Raw genomic sequence first — 22147 nt, 5'->3', positions numbered from 1 at the left:
AATTATTCAAGAGTTATTAATTATTCACGCGTCATTAATTATTCATGAGTCATGAATTATTTATGAGACATTAATTATTTATGAGACAAAAATTATTCAAGAGTTATTAATTATTCACGCGTCATTAATTATTCATAAGTCAACATTATTTATTAGGCATTAATTATTTATAAGTCATTAATTATTAATGAGTCATGAATTATTTATGAGTTATTAATTATGTAAGACAAACTAATACCCGAGCTTGGGGAGTGGGAACAGTATGTTTAGGTTTCTTGATTCTAATTACTGTTATATTGTGACAGTGATTAGCTTTGGTTATAGCGGAATAATGTTTGAATCCTGTAATCAGCTTATCTCCGCTCCTGCATCAAGGTAGAGTAAATCATAAAAATAAGGTAGACAAAATAAAACTTCAGAGTTGTGGTTTTATTATTAATTTATTTACTTCAAATATAATATGTATATTATTTTAACTTACAGCCATTAACTGCGTCTTGCGACGGGGGTGAACGCTAAAATGCAAACCATTAAAAATCGTTATAGTGAATCAATAATACATACACCTCGCGCCTTAGCGGTACAAAATCATTTTTTTTATTTTATTACTTAATTTCGAAAACTACCCTACCTACATTGACTAAATTCAAAACAAACTACTTTTATTTTTTTATATTTTAATTTACAAACAACCAATTGTTTTTTCTGAAAAAAAAAAATGTAAAGGAAATATGGAGGCTACTTTCGTTCGGAAACGTGACTTTTTAAATTTCTGGTAAATTTATTTCATAATACCAAAATAATAACTAAACAATTTATTTTTTTAAGTAGCATTCCTTTATCGAAATAATCGTTTGGAACGGAAGTAGCATTCATAGTTCACACTGGAGATATACCCTACTTTAATATTACCAAGCCTAAGTATTAGCAAGATATTTTTTTTGTATATTTTCCGTTTATACAATAATAACTACGCGTTTGCTTCTGTCTTATTCACCTTTGGCGCACTTACATTACGAAAGAAAAAAAATTGCAACAAAGTAACTTAAAAAACAACTTAACAAAATTATCCCGCCAAGAATTTGGCCGGTGTTGTGTTTGTGCGCGCGCGATATCGTCCATTTTGGAGGGAAAATCCAAATAATGCTTACATACAACTAGCACTCAACCATAACAGGAGGATTCACTTACTCTATGGTAATTGTCACTGTCACTTTGACATTTACATTTTGACAGCTGTCAAATATGACAATGACACTACTAGAGGTGATCCCAATTCATAATAATTTTCGCATTACAATCAATGTTCAGCTTCAGAAGCGTCACAATAACTCGTCAAGCGTGAGTCGTGTCGCGCGCACACAAACACAACACCGCCGGCTCACGATCGCTTCCACACAATTTTTTTACGAAGAAATACGAGTACATCGAACTATTGGTTAACATTAAATTGTTAATTCATAATGATTTTCTAAACTATGGGACGGCTAAACAAAAATGTATTGGAGGTGTTGACACGGAAATATTTGACGCATTGCATCTCTTTCTTTCATCATAGTAATGAAAAGGACGAAAAATATCCGACTACAAATTTCCTTATACATCATTCAGACAAGAATTGCAACTGTCAAACTCATATTTTTGATAATGACAGCTGTAAAATTAACATCTTTGACATAGTTGTATTAACATTAGAAATTATTATTAGACAATATTTTTATGATACTAAAGTCCATTGCGCTCAAAACTACTCAATTTATTTAGTCTCTTATCCCATTAAAATGGTTACAATTTGATCCAAAAGATGGCACTGTTTGAACCGTTAAGACGATAGACTAAGTGGTCAAGTGTGAGTTGCATTAATCATAGACAAATCATAATAGGCAAGTGTGAATCGTCAGATGACTAGTCTATTACATTTATCTTACAAATTTATGATATTTTAATTTATTTTTTAAGCACATGGTGTCAAATAATTTCCGTACCAACGTTCAAGAAAAGGTCCTTATTTATTTATTTTAAAAATTATATCATATAGGAACTATTTTAAAAGTTTCGAAGCGATCTTAACCGTAGCATATTTTTTTTATATTTTAACACTATATCCTAATCGTAGGTATATATATTATTAAAATGATCATATAGTTATATCGTGGCGCTTACGTTTCTGTGAAAAAGCATGATTTTTCGCCGTATTGTGTTATTTTTTTGATAAAATTAACTTAAACGTATATTTAGGCATTTTTTGAGAATCAACTCAAAAATGAATTAAGCTACCATAGTGACCAAGTCTGGACCATAGACTAAAGTGGTCAAGTGTGAGTTGCATTAACCATAGACAAAAAAGTCAAGTGTGAATTGACTAATATTTTTTACCATATTTTTGACCTAAGCCTTTTGACACGAAAGGTCAAATACGCAAGCGTCACGACAGAACTGTACAACGAAAAAAAATAAAATAAAAATAAAAGCACACTTACTTACTAGAAAAAAAAAAATATTTTGAAACGAGCCATATGCACACAACATCATCACATAAATGATCATTAAATTTATACAGTTTTACATAATATATAAGTATTATAATAAATCTGATGAAAATATTTTCATTCGAATCAATTTTAATCATTTTGGCAAGAAGAACTTTTAATAAACAGTAACTATTTATAAATCTGTTAATAATATAATTTTGGTACGTTAAATAAATATAACTCAAAGGTGACTGAATGACTGACATAGTGATCTATCAACGCACAGCCCAAACCACTGGACGGATCGAGCTGACATTTGGCATGCAGGTAGATGTTATGACGTAGACATCCGCTAAGAAAGGATTTTGATCAATTTTACTCCCAAGGGGATAAAATAGGGGATGAAAGTTTATATGAAAATTCTGTCCTAAGTCACAAACTATGCGGACAAAAGCTAGTCTTTATGTATATAATTCTTCTGTAAGTGTGTATGTCGCTGAACTTCTCTTAAACGACTGGACCGATTTTGATGAAATTTTTTGTGTGTGTTCAACGGGATCTGAGAACGGTTTAGATTCACAATTCTGTCCGCAATGTAAAAAAGTTTAAAATTTTCAAATTAAGACAGGACAACGTCTGTCGGGTCCGCTAGTTGTATATAAAATTAATTCGAATGAAAATATTTTAACAAATTACATACAAAAAATAACGTTCACACGTAAAAAAAATCTTGAGCAAGATAGTGAATGTGTCCTAGACGAAATGATTTATAATAATTTCTATAAACACACTTATACATAGAAAATTTAATTAAAATTTGAGTTTAATATCAAAATTTGTTAATAAAATTAACCTTTTTTACATGTCTAATTATTTAATTTGATCTTACAATTGATATTTAATGTCAAAATATCCAAACTGTCATTTTCCGTAAACGTCAAATTAAATAATTTAACTTTTTCGAATGAGAAATGTCAAAATTACATGCAATTTTAACTTTTGACATTCTCTAGCTTACGTAAGTCAAAATTACACATTATGACATGAAATTAAACATGTAATTTTGTCAAAAGTCAAGCATTTTGGCATAAAACTCAAATTTTTAATAAATTTTCTCGTAAATAGAGTTTTTTAAAAACATGTTGTTTTCATTATAGTACCGAGTATTATCGTCACAAGGCACTTATATCTAAATATATAATAATAATAAGAAATTATTACAAACCACTCCGCCATATTGGTTTTGGAGATAAAATGATACTTATAGCACCAAGATTTTATTAAATTTATCGATTTATTGCTTTCAAAAGTTTTTTACTTCTGTATAAGTAATGATAAGGTTTAAAGCCATTTTTAATTATGAGAAATGTCAGGCTAAGTAATAACAGCCATGCCGATCGATCTCTGAGGTTAAGCTACGCTTGTCGAGGTTGCTCTTTGGATGGGTGACCATATTACACGTACCAAGTTCCTCCGTGTTTCAGAAGGCACGTTAAATTGTCTCCCGGCTGTAATTACAGAAGATCCTTTGATAGTCGTTAACAGTAGTCAGAAGCTTGAAAGTCTGACAACCAGTCTTACCGAGGGGTATCGTGTTATAACCCAAGTAACTGTGTTGTGGAGGTCAGATAGACAGTCGCTCCATGTAAAACACTGGTATTCAGCTGCATCCGGTGAGACTGGAAGCCGGTTCCAACATAGTTGGAAGAAAGGCTAAGGCTACATACATATCATCACGCCTATTACCCTCAAAGGTGGTAGGCAGAATTGAATAATTTGTACAAAAAGTAATTGCGTTAAACATTTTTTTATAAGAAACATACCATTTTATCTCCACAACAATACAGGGTGTTTACTAAACGATAATGTGTGCTCATTCATGTGGCAGTGACGACCGTGCACTATATTAAAATAAGTAAATAGCATTTGATGCTGCAATTCTGTCTCGAATAGAAATGGCGATTTAAATTTCATTTATTTTTTGAACACGCTGTATGTTACAATTAAAATTAAGACATGGTTTTTAATTAAATTTTATTTAAACACACTGTATATAGGTATATATTTCTATTTAAAATATTGAAATAAGGTCACGTTTTTTTTTGTGAAATTGTTATTTAAACATACTGTATATAAGTTTATATTTCAATTGATTATATTATTTCTAAAAGGTCGTTTGTGTCATTACAGACTTGATACATAATGCCTTTTGGTAATTATATAATCAATTTTTCGATAGAAATTAGAATTCTTTATACAGTTTTAAGTCTCCAACCCGCACTTGGTCAGCGTGGTGGACTCAAGGCCTAACCCCTCCCTCATTACTGGAGGAGACCCTTGCCCAGCAGTGGGACATTAATAGGGAACATTCAATGTAATTTTGATAATTTAAAAACTAAATTGACTATTAAGATTTTATACATGATGTTCTCAAATACGCGTCATAATATACAGGATGTTGTACGCGATAATAATGTTTAAAATTTCAGCGAAAATTTTATATACGGTGTTTTCAAATACGCCTAAAATACAGGATGTTGTATTAAAAAATGAAGTCAAAATTCCACCGAAAGTTTTATACATGGTGTTGTCAAAATACAATAACATACAGCGTGTTGTTTTTTTTGTCCAGTCAAGACAGAATCGCGCATCGCCGCCTATACATTCGGCCCACAGACAATATTTATACAACATTAAGTATTCATCACTTCAAAGGATCCTTTATAACACTCGCATGTGAACAATTATCCAGTCTTTCCGACAATTACATACTTTCGTTTTCGTTAATTTTTTTATACATTTGTTTTCGAGAACATTGTATTTTTAACAATAATCGCACTACGATCGCTGTACAAGTTATACAAAAAAAAAAGAAATTTGTTTTTTTTTCTCAAAAAAATTTTTTCACACATAGTCTAGTTGTTATTTTTCATTCTTTTCACTAGAGATCCTGAATTGTGAGTGTGTGTGAGTGTACTCGAGTGCGCACTTGAGTTTGAGTTCGCGAAAGCGTGTTTTGACTAAGTATATGGGACTTTACACGCTAAGCGAACTCATTTACATTAATGAGATGCATATCTTAATAAGTACATCTCGAGCTAAAACACCTATAAACTTTTTCCCTTAAAGAACACATTTTTCAATACAAAAAAACAGTTTCTTCAAACTACAGTTTTTTTTTTCAGGGCAGTTTATAATCACACTCAAATCTACTCACACGCACTTAAAAAAAAACGGCAGGTGAAAAAAAAAATGCGAGGATAGTCGATGACGCAGCACCAATGTTGCCACAGACAAAAATACTTAAACCTACCAAAGACTACGACAGAGAACGAATCTTTTTTTTTATCGCATTTTGAATTTTATTAATATTTCAAGATGGTTGTCTAGTGTTCTATACAATGTCAAAAATATATAAATATATATCGTTATATGATAGTACATACTTACTCTAACTATATAGTTGTCAAAACTGTTTTTTTTTATATAAACGCGTGAGGTTTAGCGCAGCGTTGCTTATTGTCGATGCATATAAGCTGAAATAGAAGAAAAAATATTTATTAGCAAAGAATAGAATAGAGTTGTTTTGCTTGTTTGTTTGCTTGTTTAAAAAAGACAACCCCCGCACTAAGATTTGCTCTTGTGTAGCGGGGATTTTTACAAACATACAAACAACGGACACAAAGTACAAGCAGACCCGAAACAATTATTTGTGGATCGCATAAATAATTGTTCCGTGTGGGAATCGAACCCACGACCTCCCGACGCAGTGGTGATGGCGTGGTGACCTAAACCACTGCGCCACGGAGGCAGTCTTTAGTCTTGTGTTTAGAACAGTTCTTCCGTGGTGGACTCAAGGCCTAACCCCTCCCTCATTACGGGAGGAGACCCTTGCCCAGCAGTGGGACTATAATATGTTTGTATCGTGAACATTGCACCCGTGTTGTGTGTGTACGGCACAATCCGGAACGCCTGTGCACGAGCTTCATGTAGCACTGAGTTCGCAGTAACTGAACGCAACACTCATCGTTGTGTACAGTGGACATTTAGTGCATAAAGAGGTTGAAATTGTAGTGAGAAACCTTTATTTTCTACTAAATTATTTATTACATTTCTTCGCCATTCTACGTTGGCGGAGCTTATTATCATATATTTAGCACGTTACTCAACTCCGGGCGACTATTGAGAAAAATCGAATATGAATTAGAAAAAAAAACACAAATTCATTCATTTCATTTCTTTTGCAAGGTTTCATCACGATGTTTTCCTTCGCCATTAGAGCAATTGATAATTATTTAAAACTTGGTAAAGTCATTGGTGTGTTGCCTCGGGTTCGAACCGTCGACCACTTGCGTGGAAAGTGCCAAGTTAAAAACACATCTATCAATAACCTCCGGTTTCTAAGATATTAGCGGTAGTTTATCTATTCAATAGCGTTTAAGCAAAAAAAAATCAGTTTTAATAGATCTACCGCTAAATGTACCTCAGAAACTGGACATTAGTTACTCATAGCTAAGGTTGCCATCTCCAAAATTTGGAAAACCGGACAAGACGCGTGAAAACCCCGGATTTTAGAGTCCGAAAGCCGGACATGTCAACAAGAAGAGCAACCGCGACGGGAGGAGTGGGGGAACGGTGAATATACTTGGTTCGTCGGTTGATCGTGGTGTGCGAGCATAGTGCGTGACTCGCAGGGGGACCAATTTTTTTTTATTTATTATTTTTTTAAAACCCGGATGCCCTCTAAACTAGGACAAATCCGGGGAAACGCGGACGGATGGCAACCCTACTTATAGTTAGAAAATATAATAAATTCGTATAGTAACTCACCCAGGCTTCGTTCAACAAGTAATCGCGTACCCGAAACGCACATAACTAAACACTATTACCGTCACGATTTACATGAACGTAATTACATAACGCATACAGTTCTATTATTATAAAGCACACGGCATTGTCGCGCGACACGTCGCGACACGACGCAACATGTCGCGAACACTGCAACATTGTCACTTGGTTTTATAACACTATGTACATTGTATCACTGTTTGGCTGACACCGTTTTCGTCTCGTCTTGTTTCGTTTTTGGCGATGCTGTGGAAATGAAAAAATTTATTAGTAACTTTATAATAATGTACATTTTGATGTCCGAAAGTGGGAATTGGAATCGGCGAAAATCTTACCCCCCGTTTCTGAGTAAATTTATAGCGTTTTTTAAATGAGTTTTAACACTATTAAATATTAGGTCGGGAAAAAAGTCTTTTCGCATTATAGTATGTATGAACTTGTAATAAAATCTTTTCTCTACCCAAAAAAAGCTCGATATTTGAGTACCTCACTGAAAGAGACCTAATGAACCGTGTACTCATTTGTGATTCTTGAAGCCAAAGAGATTTTATTACAAGTTCATACATAATATAATGCGAAAAGACTTTTTCCCCGACCTAATAGATAAACTACCGCTAAATGTATCTCAGAAACCGGGTGTGAGTCTTTTAGGCTTACTCCACACATATTTGGTTCGACATTAATCAGTCTAGCCGGGCATAACCGAATATGTGTAGATGAACTCGATTGACACAAGCCGAACAAGTGAGTCGAGTCGGTTTTGTTGTTCGATCTATATTGCCGAACCGAATAAGTGTGTAGCAAGTCTTGTTTGATCAAAAATGGGCAGTGAGTCCATCTGGCTTACTCTTAGTCGGGTTCGAATTCGACCTATATGATTAAATGTTAGGTAAAAATAGAAGTAATTAGTCTATTTAATACAAATTATTTTCAATTTAAGAAGCATTGAATCGAGCTAAATAAGCTAAGATTTTTTAAAGATATATTTTTTTACAGGGCAAACCTTATGTTGTCGTTTTGGCATCATTTTACATGAAATGTTTGGACATGGACATGTTTGTATGTATGTATTTGGTGAGATATGTATTTGTATGTATGTATGTATGTATGTACTCACGTCTGGGGCGTGCGTGTGCGACAACGCTCTGCGCGCCGCAAGAGCCTGCGCGCCCGCGGTTGTTGTTGTTGCTGCTGGCCGGGACGAACGCGCGGTTACTGCAAACACGATGTAATGTTTAATCATACTATCTTAATAAAAATACATTAAACGTATCAATTATCTATCTTTAGTAGAAATATATCCAATAGCCCATTAAACTAACTAACTTCTTCATATAAAATTTGATCGAATTTGCACTATCTTCGACGAAATGACAATAAAAACTGGAGATTCTTTCACGAGTCAGTTTTTGGAGCACGTATGTTTATATGTGTATGTGTATTACCCCTGGTTTCTGAGGTACATTTAGCGGTAGTTTATCGATTCTATAGCGTTTAAACTCATATAAATAAACGCTATTGAATAGATAAACTACCGCTAAATGTACTTAAAACCGTCAAGCTGATTTTAGCCTCACGCTCACCGTCAGCGCTCATAGCTCAGCTAGGAATTCAGCTATCGGCGCTGACCACTGTGCGCGCTGATAGCTACGCGTCATTTAAAAACGCATCCTAGAAGTTCATATATCTCGGCCATAAGTGCTTAGGGTGCGCATGCCGTCGGCGTAACACTAAAATCAGCCTCAGTCGTATTGTGTGTGCACATACTTGTTCATAACTTTTAAATACATACTTGTTGTTCCTGTGGTGGTGGTGCACGTTGTGCGCGCGGTCGGACTCGGAGGCGGAGCGCGTGCGCTCGTAGGGCCGCGCGTGCGGCCCGCGACCCGGCGCCGCGCCGCCCGCAGCCGCTAGCAGCTCGTTCAGCTGCGGCTACAGACAAACATATTGACTATAACACAAGCTATATACATGACACATACTTTATAACATATCACTGTTTTAAAACAAAAGGACCACAAATTAAAAAAAAAAGATTTTATCAGGTTAATTTTAATATAGTAAAAAGACAATCGCATCAATTTCGCACTATAAGCAATAAGAAAATCAGTTCAATCTTTTTGTAAACCCGATAAATGTAATACCTAAAATAAATTGTGGCCCTTGTGTTTCAATGCAACGCAATGTCCCAGTGCTGGGCAAGAATTATTCCTAAATTAACGCGTCTGAATTGCTGAATAGAACCTAAAGTGGTAGAAACCCCTCCCCCTCTCATTCTAAAAGGAGGGAATGAAGGAGGATATAACCTTTGGGTCCTCAAAGTTGACCAAATTTTAAATGCGAAAGTTGCAGTCTCTCATAAACTATTTTAGAGAACTCTTTAACATGGGAAATTATATCACAACTATTGGTCCGTCCTCGGATCTGACCAGATTGAAATTTAAGCAAATTTATAAACATAATCCCTCTTCAAGACTCTCTAATGAATATTAACTATTCATTAGTGAAATCCTCATGAAAATCCATTTAGTAAGTAGATTTTAGGTTTTTCACTTACAGACAGACAAACAGACGCGGCGGGTGACTCAATCAAGTAATTACAGATCAAAAAAAAATTGTTGGGAATCCAACCTAGATTCTTTAGCACAGAATTGACGTAAAAGCACTATATTTAAAAGTAAAATGTATATCTTAACGAGTAATCAAGAACAGTGTTGTAAGACATTCTCAATGAACACTACTCGTTAAGAGACGTTCGCTGTACCCGTATTGCGTAACCCAGTGTCTCTATGTACAGAGATATGAGGCCTAAATTACGGGAAGTTGAAAGAACAATTCTTTAAAAAAAATCCTTTAGGAAAATTCTGGTTTCATTTTAAAGTTAGGAACAGTCACAGTTGTCTAAATTCAAGTTAATTCTATAAACTATTCAAGATCTTTGTTTTTTAAAAGACTCCCCCACAAAAAAATTGTTCATAAGTCGCGGGGACTTTTACAAACATACAAACAACGGACACAAAGTACAACCAGACACGAAACAACTATTTTTGGATTGCACAAATAATTGCTCTGTATGGGAATCTAACCCATGACCTCCCGACGCAATGGTAGCGGAGTGGCGACCTAAATCACTGCGCCACGGGGGCAGTCAAAAAACGTAAATGAGGCGCCCATAGCCAGTTGCGCTCACCGGTCGGTAAACGATCTGTGGGTTAAGCAACCCTTGGCGCGGTAATTCCGTAGATGGGTGACCGCATAGTGGTATTTGAGCTGAGCGTCTGGGCGTAAAAAGTGGGTCCCGGCTGTTGTCTACTAAGATAACAGTCGTTAAGCTACGCAAAGGCCTCTCGGGCGGCTTGAACAACGTCTTTATACCTAATAGAAGGATTGTTAAATCTAATTGGCGATTAAAAAGAGTGGCCTGGAGTTTGTTGCAAGCTCTTCTCATTGGCTTTACCTTCCGAACTGGCGGTAAATTCACTCTCTGTATCATTGACTATGATAAGTGTCAGCATTTGACTTATATGAATAAATGTTTTGATTTTGACACTAGGTTGACCACTAACCATACGACGAACAAACGAGTTATGGTACATACCTCGAGCACCCTAAAGTCCTCGATGCTGTTGAACTTGGACAGGAACCCCTGGAGCTTGGGGTCCACCTGCAGCGCGCCCGCGTGCTTGTAGTACTTCAGGAACGCCCAGAACTTCTCCAGACCGTATAGTTGACCTGCAAACAAACATACATACATATAATCAAGTCGTTTACTCATTGGAGAAGAGTTCAAATAACGTCAATAGTTGCTACAACTATTTGACACTCGTTTTGCAACATACATATTAGGTCGGGGGAAAAGTCTTTTCGCATTATAGTATGTATGAACTTGTAATTAAATATTTTCTCTACACAAAAAAGCTCGATATTTGGGCATTCTTTAAGACACGGGAAAGGTTTTTATAGAGAAATAAAACCGGCCAAGAGCGAGTCGGACTCACGCACGAAGGGTTCCGTACCAAAAATAAGGAAAAATCACGTTTATTGTATGGGGAAACCCCCCTCAATATTTTTATTTTTTTAATTTTGAAATAAATACATAATTTGTGAAAATATCAGCTTTCTAGCTGTCTGGGTTTTATGAGATACAGCCTGGAAACAGACAGACAGACAGCGGAGGCTTAGTAATATTTTAATGTAAAATGCGTGTTCGCGTTAATTCCAGTATTCTATTAATTTTATTTATTTCAATCTTTATATACAGGGCTGTATAAAGGCGGACTTAATGGCAGGGGTATTTTCTGCCAGTCTACCTTGGGGTGATGCAGAGATTGTTATGAACGTGTTAAAAAGAGGAATTTTTGTTACCTTTCTCATAGTCGGCCATGGTCTCGATCTGGAAGTGCTGGTACAGCTCGGGGCGGAACTTGCGCTCCAGCCCGTACGAGTAGAAGCGGAACAGACACTCCAGACCGTAGCGGAAACCCGCTGACGCGTCTTCGTTCGCTAGCGTCCTGTCAACAATTAAATAAAACAATTAATTTACTAATTATAAATTTAACCCATGTCCCACTGCTGGACTAGGGTCCGAAGAAGGAAGAAGTTAGGTATTGAGTCCATCAAGTTGCCCAAGAGTGGGTTGGAGACTTGAAACATATCATAATGAAATAATAATGTCCTCATGGCCGATATTTGGCTACGGCGGCCAGTTTCAATGAAAAACAGCCAACTGTGCAGGACTTTGTTTATTGTGTCGTGTGTGTAGAATACACAGGTACACTCTCTATTACATCTTAGTTAGGGAGTTGAGGTCGAAGACCTCCATGCCTTTGAGAACACGTGTCGCCTATGGTCCTGCGCCGACCACTCACTGGTCGTGTGTGTAACACCGCACTATGAGAGTGATGTAATAGAGAGTGTACCTGTGTATTGTACACACACTTGGACACTATAAACAAAGTCCTGCACGGTTGGCCAGTTTCAATGAGGCTGTCCGCTGTAGCCGGATACCGGCTAGGACAATATTATCATTAATAGTAGAGTTAAATAGTTAATTACCTGAATTCATTGTACATGGTCCTGTTAAAGTGGTCCCGGAGGAAGAACGACCAGAATCTGAACAGCGTGTTCATCTCCTGCGACTGTCCGATGCCCAGCTTCTTGCGCTCTGTACCAACACAAATATACATACATGATTCAACTGGCCAACTATATATTTATTTATATAATTAAGGTTAATTGGATCCCGTTTTTAGTCTTCGGGTACAGAAACCTAATAATAAAAGAAAATAAGTCTATTACAAGTTATTAAGTTACTTAAATAAAGGAAGACCGCGCAACTTCGCTTGCGTCACAAAACAGAGAATGGATCATAATTTTCCCCGTTTTTGTATAAATTTTACTGGTACTCTGCTCCTATTAGTCGTTACGTGATGTTATACGGCCTATAGCAATATATAAGAAGTAAAGATACAGACGAATTGTAAATCTCCTCTTTTATCGAGTCGGTTATATACTTGAAGAATCTGAGGCGTTCATAGCCAGTTGTGCTCACCGATCGGTAAAACGATCTGTGGGTTAAGCAAACGTTGGCGCGGTCATTCTATAGATGGGTGACCGCATAGTGGTATTTGAACTGAACGTCTCCGTGCTTCGGAGGGCACGTAAAAGTCGGTCCCGGTTGTTGTCTATTAAGATAACAGTCGTTAAGCCACGTCAAAGGCCTTAGTGCGGCTTGAACAACTTTGACACTAGGCTGACCACTAATCATACGATAAGAAGAAATTGTTTTACCTTTAAGACAGCGCGAGTGGTACTTGTGGTAGGCTTGCTGGGTGAAGTGGTTCTCTCTGAGCAGGCCGTGGCTGGGGTGGTGGAACGTGGGCAGCGACTGCGGCATGGAGCCGCACGACGAGCCCAGCGTCGGGGACGTGCCCAGGGATGACCTGACCAACAAACATTTTCATATTAGTACATTTTTATATAGGGTCTTCTCATAATAGCTGGTGATATTTATTATTATACTAGCTGACCCGCACAACTTCGCTTGCGTCCAATAAGAGAGAATTGGTGAAATTTTTCCCCGTTTTTGTAACATTTTTTACTGGTACTCTGCTCCTATTGATAGTAGTGTGATAATATATAGCCTTCCTCGATAAATGGGCTATCTAACTGTGAAAGAATTTTTGTAATCGGACCAGTAGTTCCTTAGATTAGCGCGTTCAAACAAACAAACTCTTCAGCTATATAATATTAGTATAGATATATTTTACTACATATGATCACGATTCCGCGAAAAAATAAATTATAGATTCCTTTTTTTTTACACAGTACTTACTTTTTTTTACTTTACATATTACATTTTGCCTTCGAAAGCTTAAATAGATTATCGCATCCCCGGTGCAATACTGTCACTTATGCAAAAATGTAGTTTTTCAGGAGAAGCATTTAAAACGTTGACACTTCACACAACAATGACTTTGTAAAATATCTATAGATTTGTTTTTTTTTTACAAAAGTGACAGTGTTGCACCGGGAGTGCGTTATGTAGAATTAAGCCACGTTAAGTCATTTTTTAAGAGCTAATCGCAAAAACAAAACACACACCCACATACACCCGTATTACGTCATTAACAATATCACTCAAGGCTACTATGGTTAAATAATTTAATAGATTTTAAAGTTTAACAGAACGTTGCCCATCAAGGGAATCGAACCTGAGACCTCTTTAGCGTCGTATATTTACCGCTCAGACTAAAAAGTCTATAAACATCTGAATTACATAGGCATTAATATATAATATGTTTGTATCGTGAACATTGCACCCGTGTTGTGTGTGTACGGCACAATCCGGAACGCCTGTGCACGAGCTTCATGTAGCACTGAGTTCGCAGTAACTGAACGCAACACTCATCGTTGTGTACAGTGGACATTTAGTGCAAAAAAATAAATATATAAATCATGTTTGTTACACTCGAAGGTATGTATATAGATCATCGATCGCACCACAGAGGCAATTGGGTAGTTGACTGGGTTAACGAAATAATATAATAAAATGTGTCTTTGACATTGTATAAAGAGTAGCTCATTTGACCGGTAGTCGACTAACCTAATGTTATGTTATAGAAACATATTATGTCGGGGAAAGTCTTTTCGCCTTATAGTATGTATGAACTTGTAATAACATCTCTTCGGCTTCAAGAATCACAAATGAGTACACGGTTCATTAGGTTTCCTTCAGTGAGCTCGTGAGGTAGCCAAATATCGAGCTTTTTTGTGTAGAGAAAAGATTTTATTACAAGTTCATACATACTATAATGCGAAAAGACTTTTTCCCCGACCTAATAGGACGTATTTGCCCAGCAGTGGGACAGTATTGTACTTACCCAGTGCTATGTGTCCTGGGTCGGTGCTCGCGGATGTCCATGATCCATCCCACATGGTGCTCCACGGGCGGGTTCAGACTGTATCTGGTCTTGTGTTTGCGGCTAACACTGTACAAATAAAGATAAATTGTATTAATATAACAATTAATTAATAAAACTAGTTTTAAATTCATGGGAAAAAGTATCTTTTGGACAATATTTTTCGTTATTAATGACTTTTCATAACCTCACAGGTTTAGAAGCAATCAATTATAATAAATGTTCTGTCGGATAAAAGTTATTCCAAAGTTATTAGGGTATAAAAATAATGACCCTAACAGAACCAAAAAAAAAGAGGATGGGAATCGAACCCTGTCCTGGCGTAATGACAGAGACATAGCGACAGTCTTTACTACTGTACCATAGACACATTTAACCCTTTCACTGGCCAAGCCAGTTAACACATTACATTGGGACCCACTACTCGGGTTGTTGGCAGCAAAATGGTTATTTTGTAAAGTGCATCACCCGGGACGTGAACTCACATAACATCAGTGGCGTGCGGGTCCTTGTTGGCGGCGTAGAAGCGAGCCGTGCGACGCGGCCGCTTGGACTTGTTGCTTACTGCCTCTTGTTGTTGCTCCACCTGCGAATTTATACATATAAATAAGTTAAATTATAATGCATATTTGAAAAAATAAACGAATTGAATTGAATTACATAACTAATTTGAGACACTTTTTTCGATTCCGTATCATTATTAGGCACGCAAGGTACGAAATTAAAATAATACGAATTAAACAATTTTATATTATTTTATTAAAAAACTAGCGGACTGGCCCGACTTCGTCTGAGTATAGTACAATTTTATCTCGTCAATTTCATTCAAAAATATTGTTTAAACCAATTGGCGATTAAAACGAGTGTTCAGGAGTTTGTTGGCAGCTCTTCTCATTGGCCCTACCTTCTGAACTGGCGGTAAATTCACTCTCTGTATCATTGACTATCAAAAGTGTCAACATTTGACCTAAATTAATAAATGATTAGATTTTTTAGTTACCTGAGCGGGTCGTGGCGGCGGCGGCGGCGGCTCGGCGGGGTTGTGGTGGCGCTCGGCGGGCACGGCCGCCTCGAACTGCTCGCGGGAGATCAGCGACACCGTGCGGTACTGCGCGCTGCCGAACGACTGGACACAACAACATAATAATAAGCTCCTATACCATTAATCCTTTTTTAATGTGGAGAAATGTACTCATACCCTGTACCTTGGGTGGAAAACGCAGGGTTACGTGGAACTCTCACCAGAAGGGCAGGTATATCCGTCCGGAATTATATTAGGTCGGGGAAAAAGTCTCTCCGCATTATGATATGTATGAACTTGTAATAAAATCTTTTCTCTACACAAAAAAGCTCGATATTTGGGTACCTCACGAGCTCACTAAAGGAAACCTAATGAACCGTGTACTCATTTGTGACTGTTGAAGCCAAAGAGATTTTACTACAAGTTCATACATACTATAATGCGAAAAGACTTTTTCCCCGACCTAATAGTTGGAAAGAACACTAGACTGATTTGAACATTAACCCTGTCCCCATATGTCTAATTCCCCCAATATTGTAAGGCTCAACGCAGACCAGCGAAAGTGCTGCAAAGACACTGAAAATACATCAATTTAAAATGAACCTTAACTCCTTTGACATGTGGATTAAAATATGGCTGTAAATTGATTTATTCTTAGTATCACGCCGAACCTCCGTTTGTATGTATTGGGACTCAGGGTTCCCATGGCTGCCGGTAATAAAAACATCAGAGAAATCTCTTCACAGCAAGTTTCGGAAAAATAAATCATGACGTGTTGATCAAACTTAACATGGGCTAAGACAAAGATGTCATATTACACTACTAAAATATTTTGCTGAATATTTTTAAATTTATATATTTATATTGGCATAAAAGTGACTTACCGAGCGATTACTCGCCGGGGTATAATCTGTATCGTTCCATAAGTCCTCTTCATAACGCCTTAGTCCGTCGGTGATGACCTGTAAATACATGAATACATGAAAAATACATCAACATTGTATTCAGAAAGAAACGAGAGTTATGTTTTGTATTTGAAAAGACAACTCCCGCACTAAGAATTGCTCTTGTGTCGCGGAGACTTTTACAAGCATACAAACAACAGATACAAATTCAACAATAATTTGTGAATCGCACAAATAATTGTTCCGTGTGGGAATCGAACCCACGACCTCTTGACTCAATGGTAGCGGCGTGGCGACCTAAGCCACTGCGCCACGGAGGCAGGCAATAAATAAATATCATTGGACAACTCACACACTATCATTTGATTACGAACTAAGTTAAGCTTGTATTCTAACCAAATAACTGATAAACATACTTATATACTTGTAAATACATACTTATATAGATACATTAACAGGCTCAGAACAGATACTCGTGCTTATCACACAAATATTTGTTCGGGGTGGGATTCGAACCACACGCGGCGCTACGGTTATTGCGGCGAGGAGACCGCGTTAACCACTGCGACAAATGTGCAGTATATAAATATAATATGTATGTATCGTGAACATTGCACCCGTGTTGTGTATGTACGGCACAATCCGGAACGCCTGTGCACGAGCTTCATGTAGCACTGAGTTCGCAGTAACTGAACGCAACATTCATCGTTGTGTACAGTGGACATTTAGTGCATATATTTTCAAATATTTTTTATTATAAATTCTGACTTACGGCCTAGCGTAATCATAAATATTGGGGTCCTAGACCCACGTCTTTAAGAACCGGTACCCTATGGGGCAGAAAACTCAGCAGACAGAGGTCGATTCTTCTTATCTTCTTATCGTATGGTTAGTGGTCAACCGAGTGTCAAAGTTGTTCAAGCCCGAAGGCCTTTTACGTGGCTTAACGACTGTTATCTTAGTAGACAAGAGCCGGGACCTTTACTTACCCTCCGAAGCACAGAGACGCCCCTTCAAATATCACTATGCGGTCACCCATCTATGGAACGACTGCGCCGAGGTTTTAACCCACAGATCGTTTACCAACCGGTGAGTGCAGCTGGCTATGGGGCTGTTGACCACTAACCATACGATAAGAAGAAGCGACCTCTGTCTGCTGAATTTTCTGCCCCAGATGGTACCGGTTCTTAAAGACGTAGGTCTAAGATAAATAAATAAACATATAAGTAAGTAAGTACCTGTTCCAGGTCCTGCGTGATCTTGGTGCGCGTGGTCCAGTCGCCCTGGCGGTCGTGTCCGTCGTGCTTGGGCGCGCGCGCGCCGGTCTGCGTCACGATGAGCAGGCGGCCCACGTCGCGGTCCGTGAACTCCGCGTCCGACTCCTCGTCCGACCTGACCAACAATTATGTTAGTTAAGTCAATTTATTTTATTTTTATTTTTTTCAAAAGACAACTCCCGCACTAAGAATTGCTCTTGTGTCGCGGGGACTTTTACAAACATACAAACAACGGACACAAAGCACAACCAGACCCGAAACAATTATTTGTGGATCGCATAAATAATTGCTCCGTGTGGGAATCGAACCCACGACCTCCCGTTGCAGTGGTATCGGCGTGGCGACCTAAACCACTGCGCCACGAAGGCAGGAGAATTTAACCCATTACTGTCCCCGTGTTCCCGAAGGCACGTTAAATTGTGGGTCCTGGCTGTAATTTTCAAAGATCTTTGACAGTCGTTAACAGTAGTCAGAAGCTTGAAAGTCTGACGACCAGTCTTACCGAAGGGTATCGTGTTATGACCCAGGTAACTGTGTTGTGGAGGTCAGATAGACAGTCGCTCCATGTATAATACTGGTATTCAGCTGCATCCGGTGAGACTGGGAAGCCGACTTCAAAATAGTTTGGAAGAAGGGCTAAGCTGATTGATATATGTCTTACTGCTGGGCAAGGGTCTCTTCCCGTGATGAGGGAGGGGTTAGCCCTTGAGTCCACCACGTTGGCCAATTGCGGGTATGTCTTACTGCTGGGCAAGGGTCTCTTCCCGTGATGAGGGAGGGGTTAGGCCTTGAGTCCACCACGTTGGCCAATTGCGGGTTGGGGACTTTACATACGTTTAAGAACTGTTCTAAAGAACTCTCAGGCATGCAAGGTTTCATCACGATGTTTTCATTCACCATTATAACAAGTGATCATTATTTCTAATACACACATCACTTGGAAAAGTCATTGGTGTGTTGCCTTAGAGAAAGCTTAAACTATTCTAGTTTCACCTTACTATTGATTCGTTTGATATTCAGTTCATGTATTATCGTAACTAGTTATTGAAAAAATCAATCAATTTTCAATTCGTTATGCAGAATGTGTAATTTAGTAGCCCTAAAATATGTATGTATCGTGAACATTGCACCCGTGTTGTGTGTGTACGGCACAATCCGGAACGCCTGTGCACGAGCTTCATGTAGCACTGAGTTCGCAGTAACTGAACGCAACACTGACCGTTGTGTACAGTGGACATTTAGTGCAGAAAATATACATATATACTTCTTGTAAGATTAGAAAATAACGTTAAAATCAAAAGATTTATTGTCAAGAAATTCTCAGTCATCCCAGAGGCGGAAACATAAGGTCATAGACCTCTCTGCCTTGTAGAAATATGGACATTGCGCCTGAGCTCTCGTCTTATAGAGCTATGAGATACAGAATTTAGAGTGTTCCTGTGTATTGTACACACATTCAGATCCTACTAGCTCTTGCACAGTTAGTTGGTACTCTGACTGACAACGTCAACTATGTGCTAGTATGTGAAGTTTGTTTTCTTTATAATATTAGTATAGATGTACTCACCAGGCGTCAGTGAAGGTGTTATGTCGTGGAGGAGGTAGGTCCAGCTCCTCATCGAGCTGAAAGTGCAACTCCTCGCGAGGTTCGCCCGCCGTCGACTCGGTCTCCGCGCCGCCTGACCGCTCGCGGGAACCCGCTTTTGTACGGCGTTTTACCTGTACAACAAAAAAGGTATTTAATAAGTACATTCACAAATAATTTTGCTGTATAATATTATAATTATTTTATTATTTTAACTCTTTATTGTTGGGCAACAGTCTCTTATAAGAATGAGGCAGGGATAGACCTCGAGTCCACCACGCTGGCCAAATTAGTTTTGGGGACTTTACATAATAGAATTTGTCAAATCTAATGTTTATTAGTAGCATAATCTAGCAGCTGTTATATAGATTAATTCTGAATATAACTAGATCATTACTCTCTATTCAGTTTAGGGATCGCCGAATGCGTTGATAAGTACAAAACTCAAAAATGACTCAACCAATTTGACTTATTAATTTTGCAAAATGGTCTATTAGGCACAAGAAAAAAGGTGTTTATGGAGAGAAGAAAACGGAAAAAAATGCAAAGAAAATTCGTGAGCGTTGTGTAATAAATATAATAATTGTATACTCACTTCGGTCCAGCTCTCAGAGTTGGGACTAGTGTTGCCTGAGCGCGGCCGATCGTCGCCGCCCTCGGATTTGTCGTTACATTCCTCTGTCAACATACAAACAAAAATACATTAGTATCATTTTTTTTAACGATAATTCTCGCATTAATAGTTACCCTTGTGTCGCAGGGACTTTTACAAACATACAAACAACGAACACGAAGCACAACCAGACCCGATACCGAGACATTTATTTGTAGATTGCAGAAATAAATGTTACGTGTGGGGAATTGAACCCACGACCCCTCGATACACTGGTAGTGGCGTGGTAACCACCTTAACTTCTGCTGCACTAGAATTAAAGTGAATAATATCAACCCAGCATAGCTGGCTTTTGGGTAAATATTTATAAGATTCATCAAGGTCGTCACAGGTTTTTAACGACTAAACGGTTAAATGGATTTTTGTATTTAATTATAGAGATAATTTTTTATTAACTTTAGATAAACGAAAACTTCATTAAAATAATAGTTTTGCATAAAAAAAATAAAGCCTGGATTTTTTTACATATTTTTAAATAACCACTTTCAAAATCAGCTTTAAATTGCGATTATTTAAAAAATAATAAAAAATATGTTAAATAAATTATCAAAAAGTGTCACCGTGTTTCCTGGGCACGAACTCGGGCACGTCGGGGTTGAGGTTGTCGGGCGCGGCGCGCCGGAACATGCGCGGCAGCGGCGGCGGCGGCACGGCGCGCAGCAGCGACGACACGGGCGCCACCAGCGGCCCGCCCATCGTGGGCAGCGGGAAGATGCCCACCATCTGCTTCTTGCGACTGGAACAAGTAAGTTTATAAGTACAATCGGCAAGAAAATTTCTGCGAGGACCGCATGCTTAGTGCGAGGCGATTACAGGAACGGCTGCGACGATAAGTTAGACCTTCCTCTCCATTATACTGTTTTACGACGCGCGGTCATTGTCCACATATATTTTATTATATTTGTACAGTCCATTATGCCTATTATTACTGCATTTATATATATAATGACCAGTTGCGCTAATCGGTCGATAAATAATAAAGGCATTCGGATCAGCGATCATTTTATAAATGGGTGGAAACTTTTTGTCCCAGAGATCTCTAAGGATTGGGATTTACAGGGGAAGGGTTTCCACGCGGACGAAGCCGCGGGCGGTGTCTAGTAAACAATAAATAGCAAAAATGTTTTGATACTATCCAGATCCTTGACATTGTAATCAATTCTCTAAGGATCGGCGAAATAGAAAAGGTTGACGCATTCGCTGCCGACAACCCGTCTATATTGAGGCTGATAAAATCGTGCTCACTACGTCATAATCAAAAGAATCATAGTAATGTGACAATGTGTAGTGAGCGAGAGACTCCGATATAATGACATGACGCAGTGAACACGTTTGAAATAGTCACCAAATGATGGCAGATGGAAATTTTTAAGGAACACTGGCCTATAGTAATATTGCGCATACATACCGTTTCTCCCCGGGTTTCTCTTCGCTCCCCTCGGACTGTAGCGGGGGGTCGTCGGCGGGGTCAGACTTATCGCTGTCCACAGACTCCTTGTTGTCCTCCACCACCGGCGTAGACTCGGCCTCTTTAGGCGCCTCTGTTGATTCTTGTGTCTGTGGTAAAGGAAGATAAATTATTACTTATATACTAAAAAAAAAATCCATTGATGTCCCACTGCTGGGCAAAAGTCTCATCTCATAATAGGAGAAGGGTCAGGCCTCGAGTCTTATTAATATATGTGAATAATTATAGAAACAAAAATTGTGTATAATTGTAAAAAATCGGCTTAAAATAGTATTTTTCAGACTGCTGTTTCACTGTTAGGAACAGGATATCGGAGAATAAGAAAAAGTTTAGAAACCTGATAATCTATGCTACTGTGGTCAAAATGATGTATCTCGATATGTAAATTACTGAACTCTCTGTTGCTATCTCTCCAGAATCGAACCTGGGACTACTTAACCATTATTATTGCTTTCACAGGGGAAATCGTTTATTTAAT

At 38.0% G+C, this 22147-nt stretch overlaps 1 protein-coding gene across 3 annotated transcripts in view; it reads right to left on the bottom strand.

The window, feature by feature from the left end:
- Positions 1 to 421: 421 nt before the first annotated feature.
- The window catches only part of LOC142985652 (la-related protein 1-like), a 100096-nt gene continuing 78370 nt past the window's right edge, over positions 422 to 22147 (bottom strand). For all 3 annotated transcript variants that reach the window (XM_076133950.1, XM_076133951.1, XM_076133952.1), the window contains 17 exons: positions 21610 to 21758; positions 20762 to 20937; positions 20124 to 20206; positions 19511 to 19662; positions 17905 to 18058; positions 16646 to 16723; positions 15741 to 15866; positions 15226 to 15326; positions 14702 to 14809; positions 13110 to 13261; positions 12375 to 12483; positions 11685 to 11830; positions 10918 to 11051; positions 9112 to 9251; positions 8437 to 8534; positions 7302 to 7565; positions 422 to 6007 (listed from right to left, as the gene is read on the bottom strand). In XM_076133950.1, coding sequence (XP_075990065.1) covers positions 7513 to 7565; positions 8437 to 8534; positions 9112 to 9251; positions 10918 to 11051; positions 11685 to 11830; positions 12375 to 12483; positions 13110 to 13261; positions 14702 to 14809; positions 15226 to 15326; positions 15741 to 15866; positions 16646 to 16723; positions 17905 to 18058; positions 19511 to 19662; positions 20124 to 20206; positions 20762 to 20937; positions 21610 to 21758 — 1959 coding nt within the window. In that variant the 3' untranslated portion in view covers positions 422 to 6007; positions 7302 to 7512. The remainder of the gene's footprint in view (positions 6008 to 7301; positions 7566 to 8436; positions 8535 to 9111; positions 9252 to 10917; positions 11052 to 11684; positions 11831 to 12374; positions 12484 to 13109; positions 13262 to 14701; positions 14810 to 15225; positions 15327 to 15740; positions 15867 to 16645; positions 16724 to 17904; positions 18059 to 19510; positions 19663 to 20123; positions 20207 to 20761; positions 20938 to 21609; positions 21759 to 22147) is intronic.

The sequence above is a fragment of the Anticarsia gemmatalis genome, chromosome 30 (genome assembly GCF_050436995.1).
Source record: "Anticarsia gemmatalis isolate Benzon Research Colony breed Stoneville strain chromosome 30, ilAntGemm2 primary, whole genome shotgun sequence".
Classification (NCBI taxonomy): domain Eukaryota; kingdom Metazoa; phylum Arthropoda; class Insecta; order Lepidoptera; family Erebidae; genus Anticarsia; species Anticarsia gemmatalis.
Note: the sequence above shows the minus strand (reverse complement) of the source record. Positions and strands in the feature narration are given on the sequence as shown.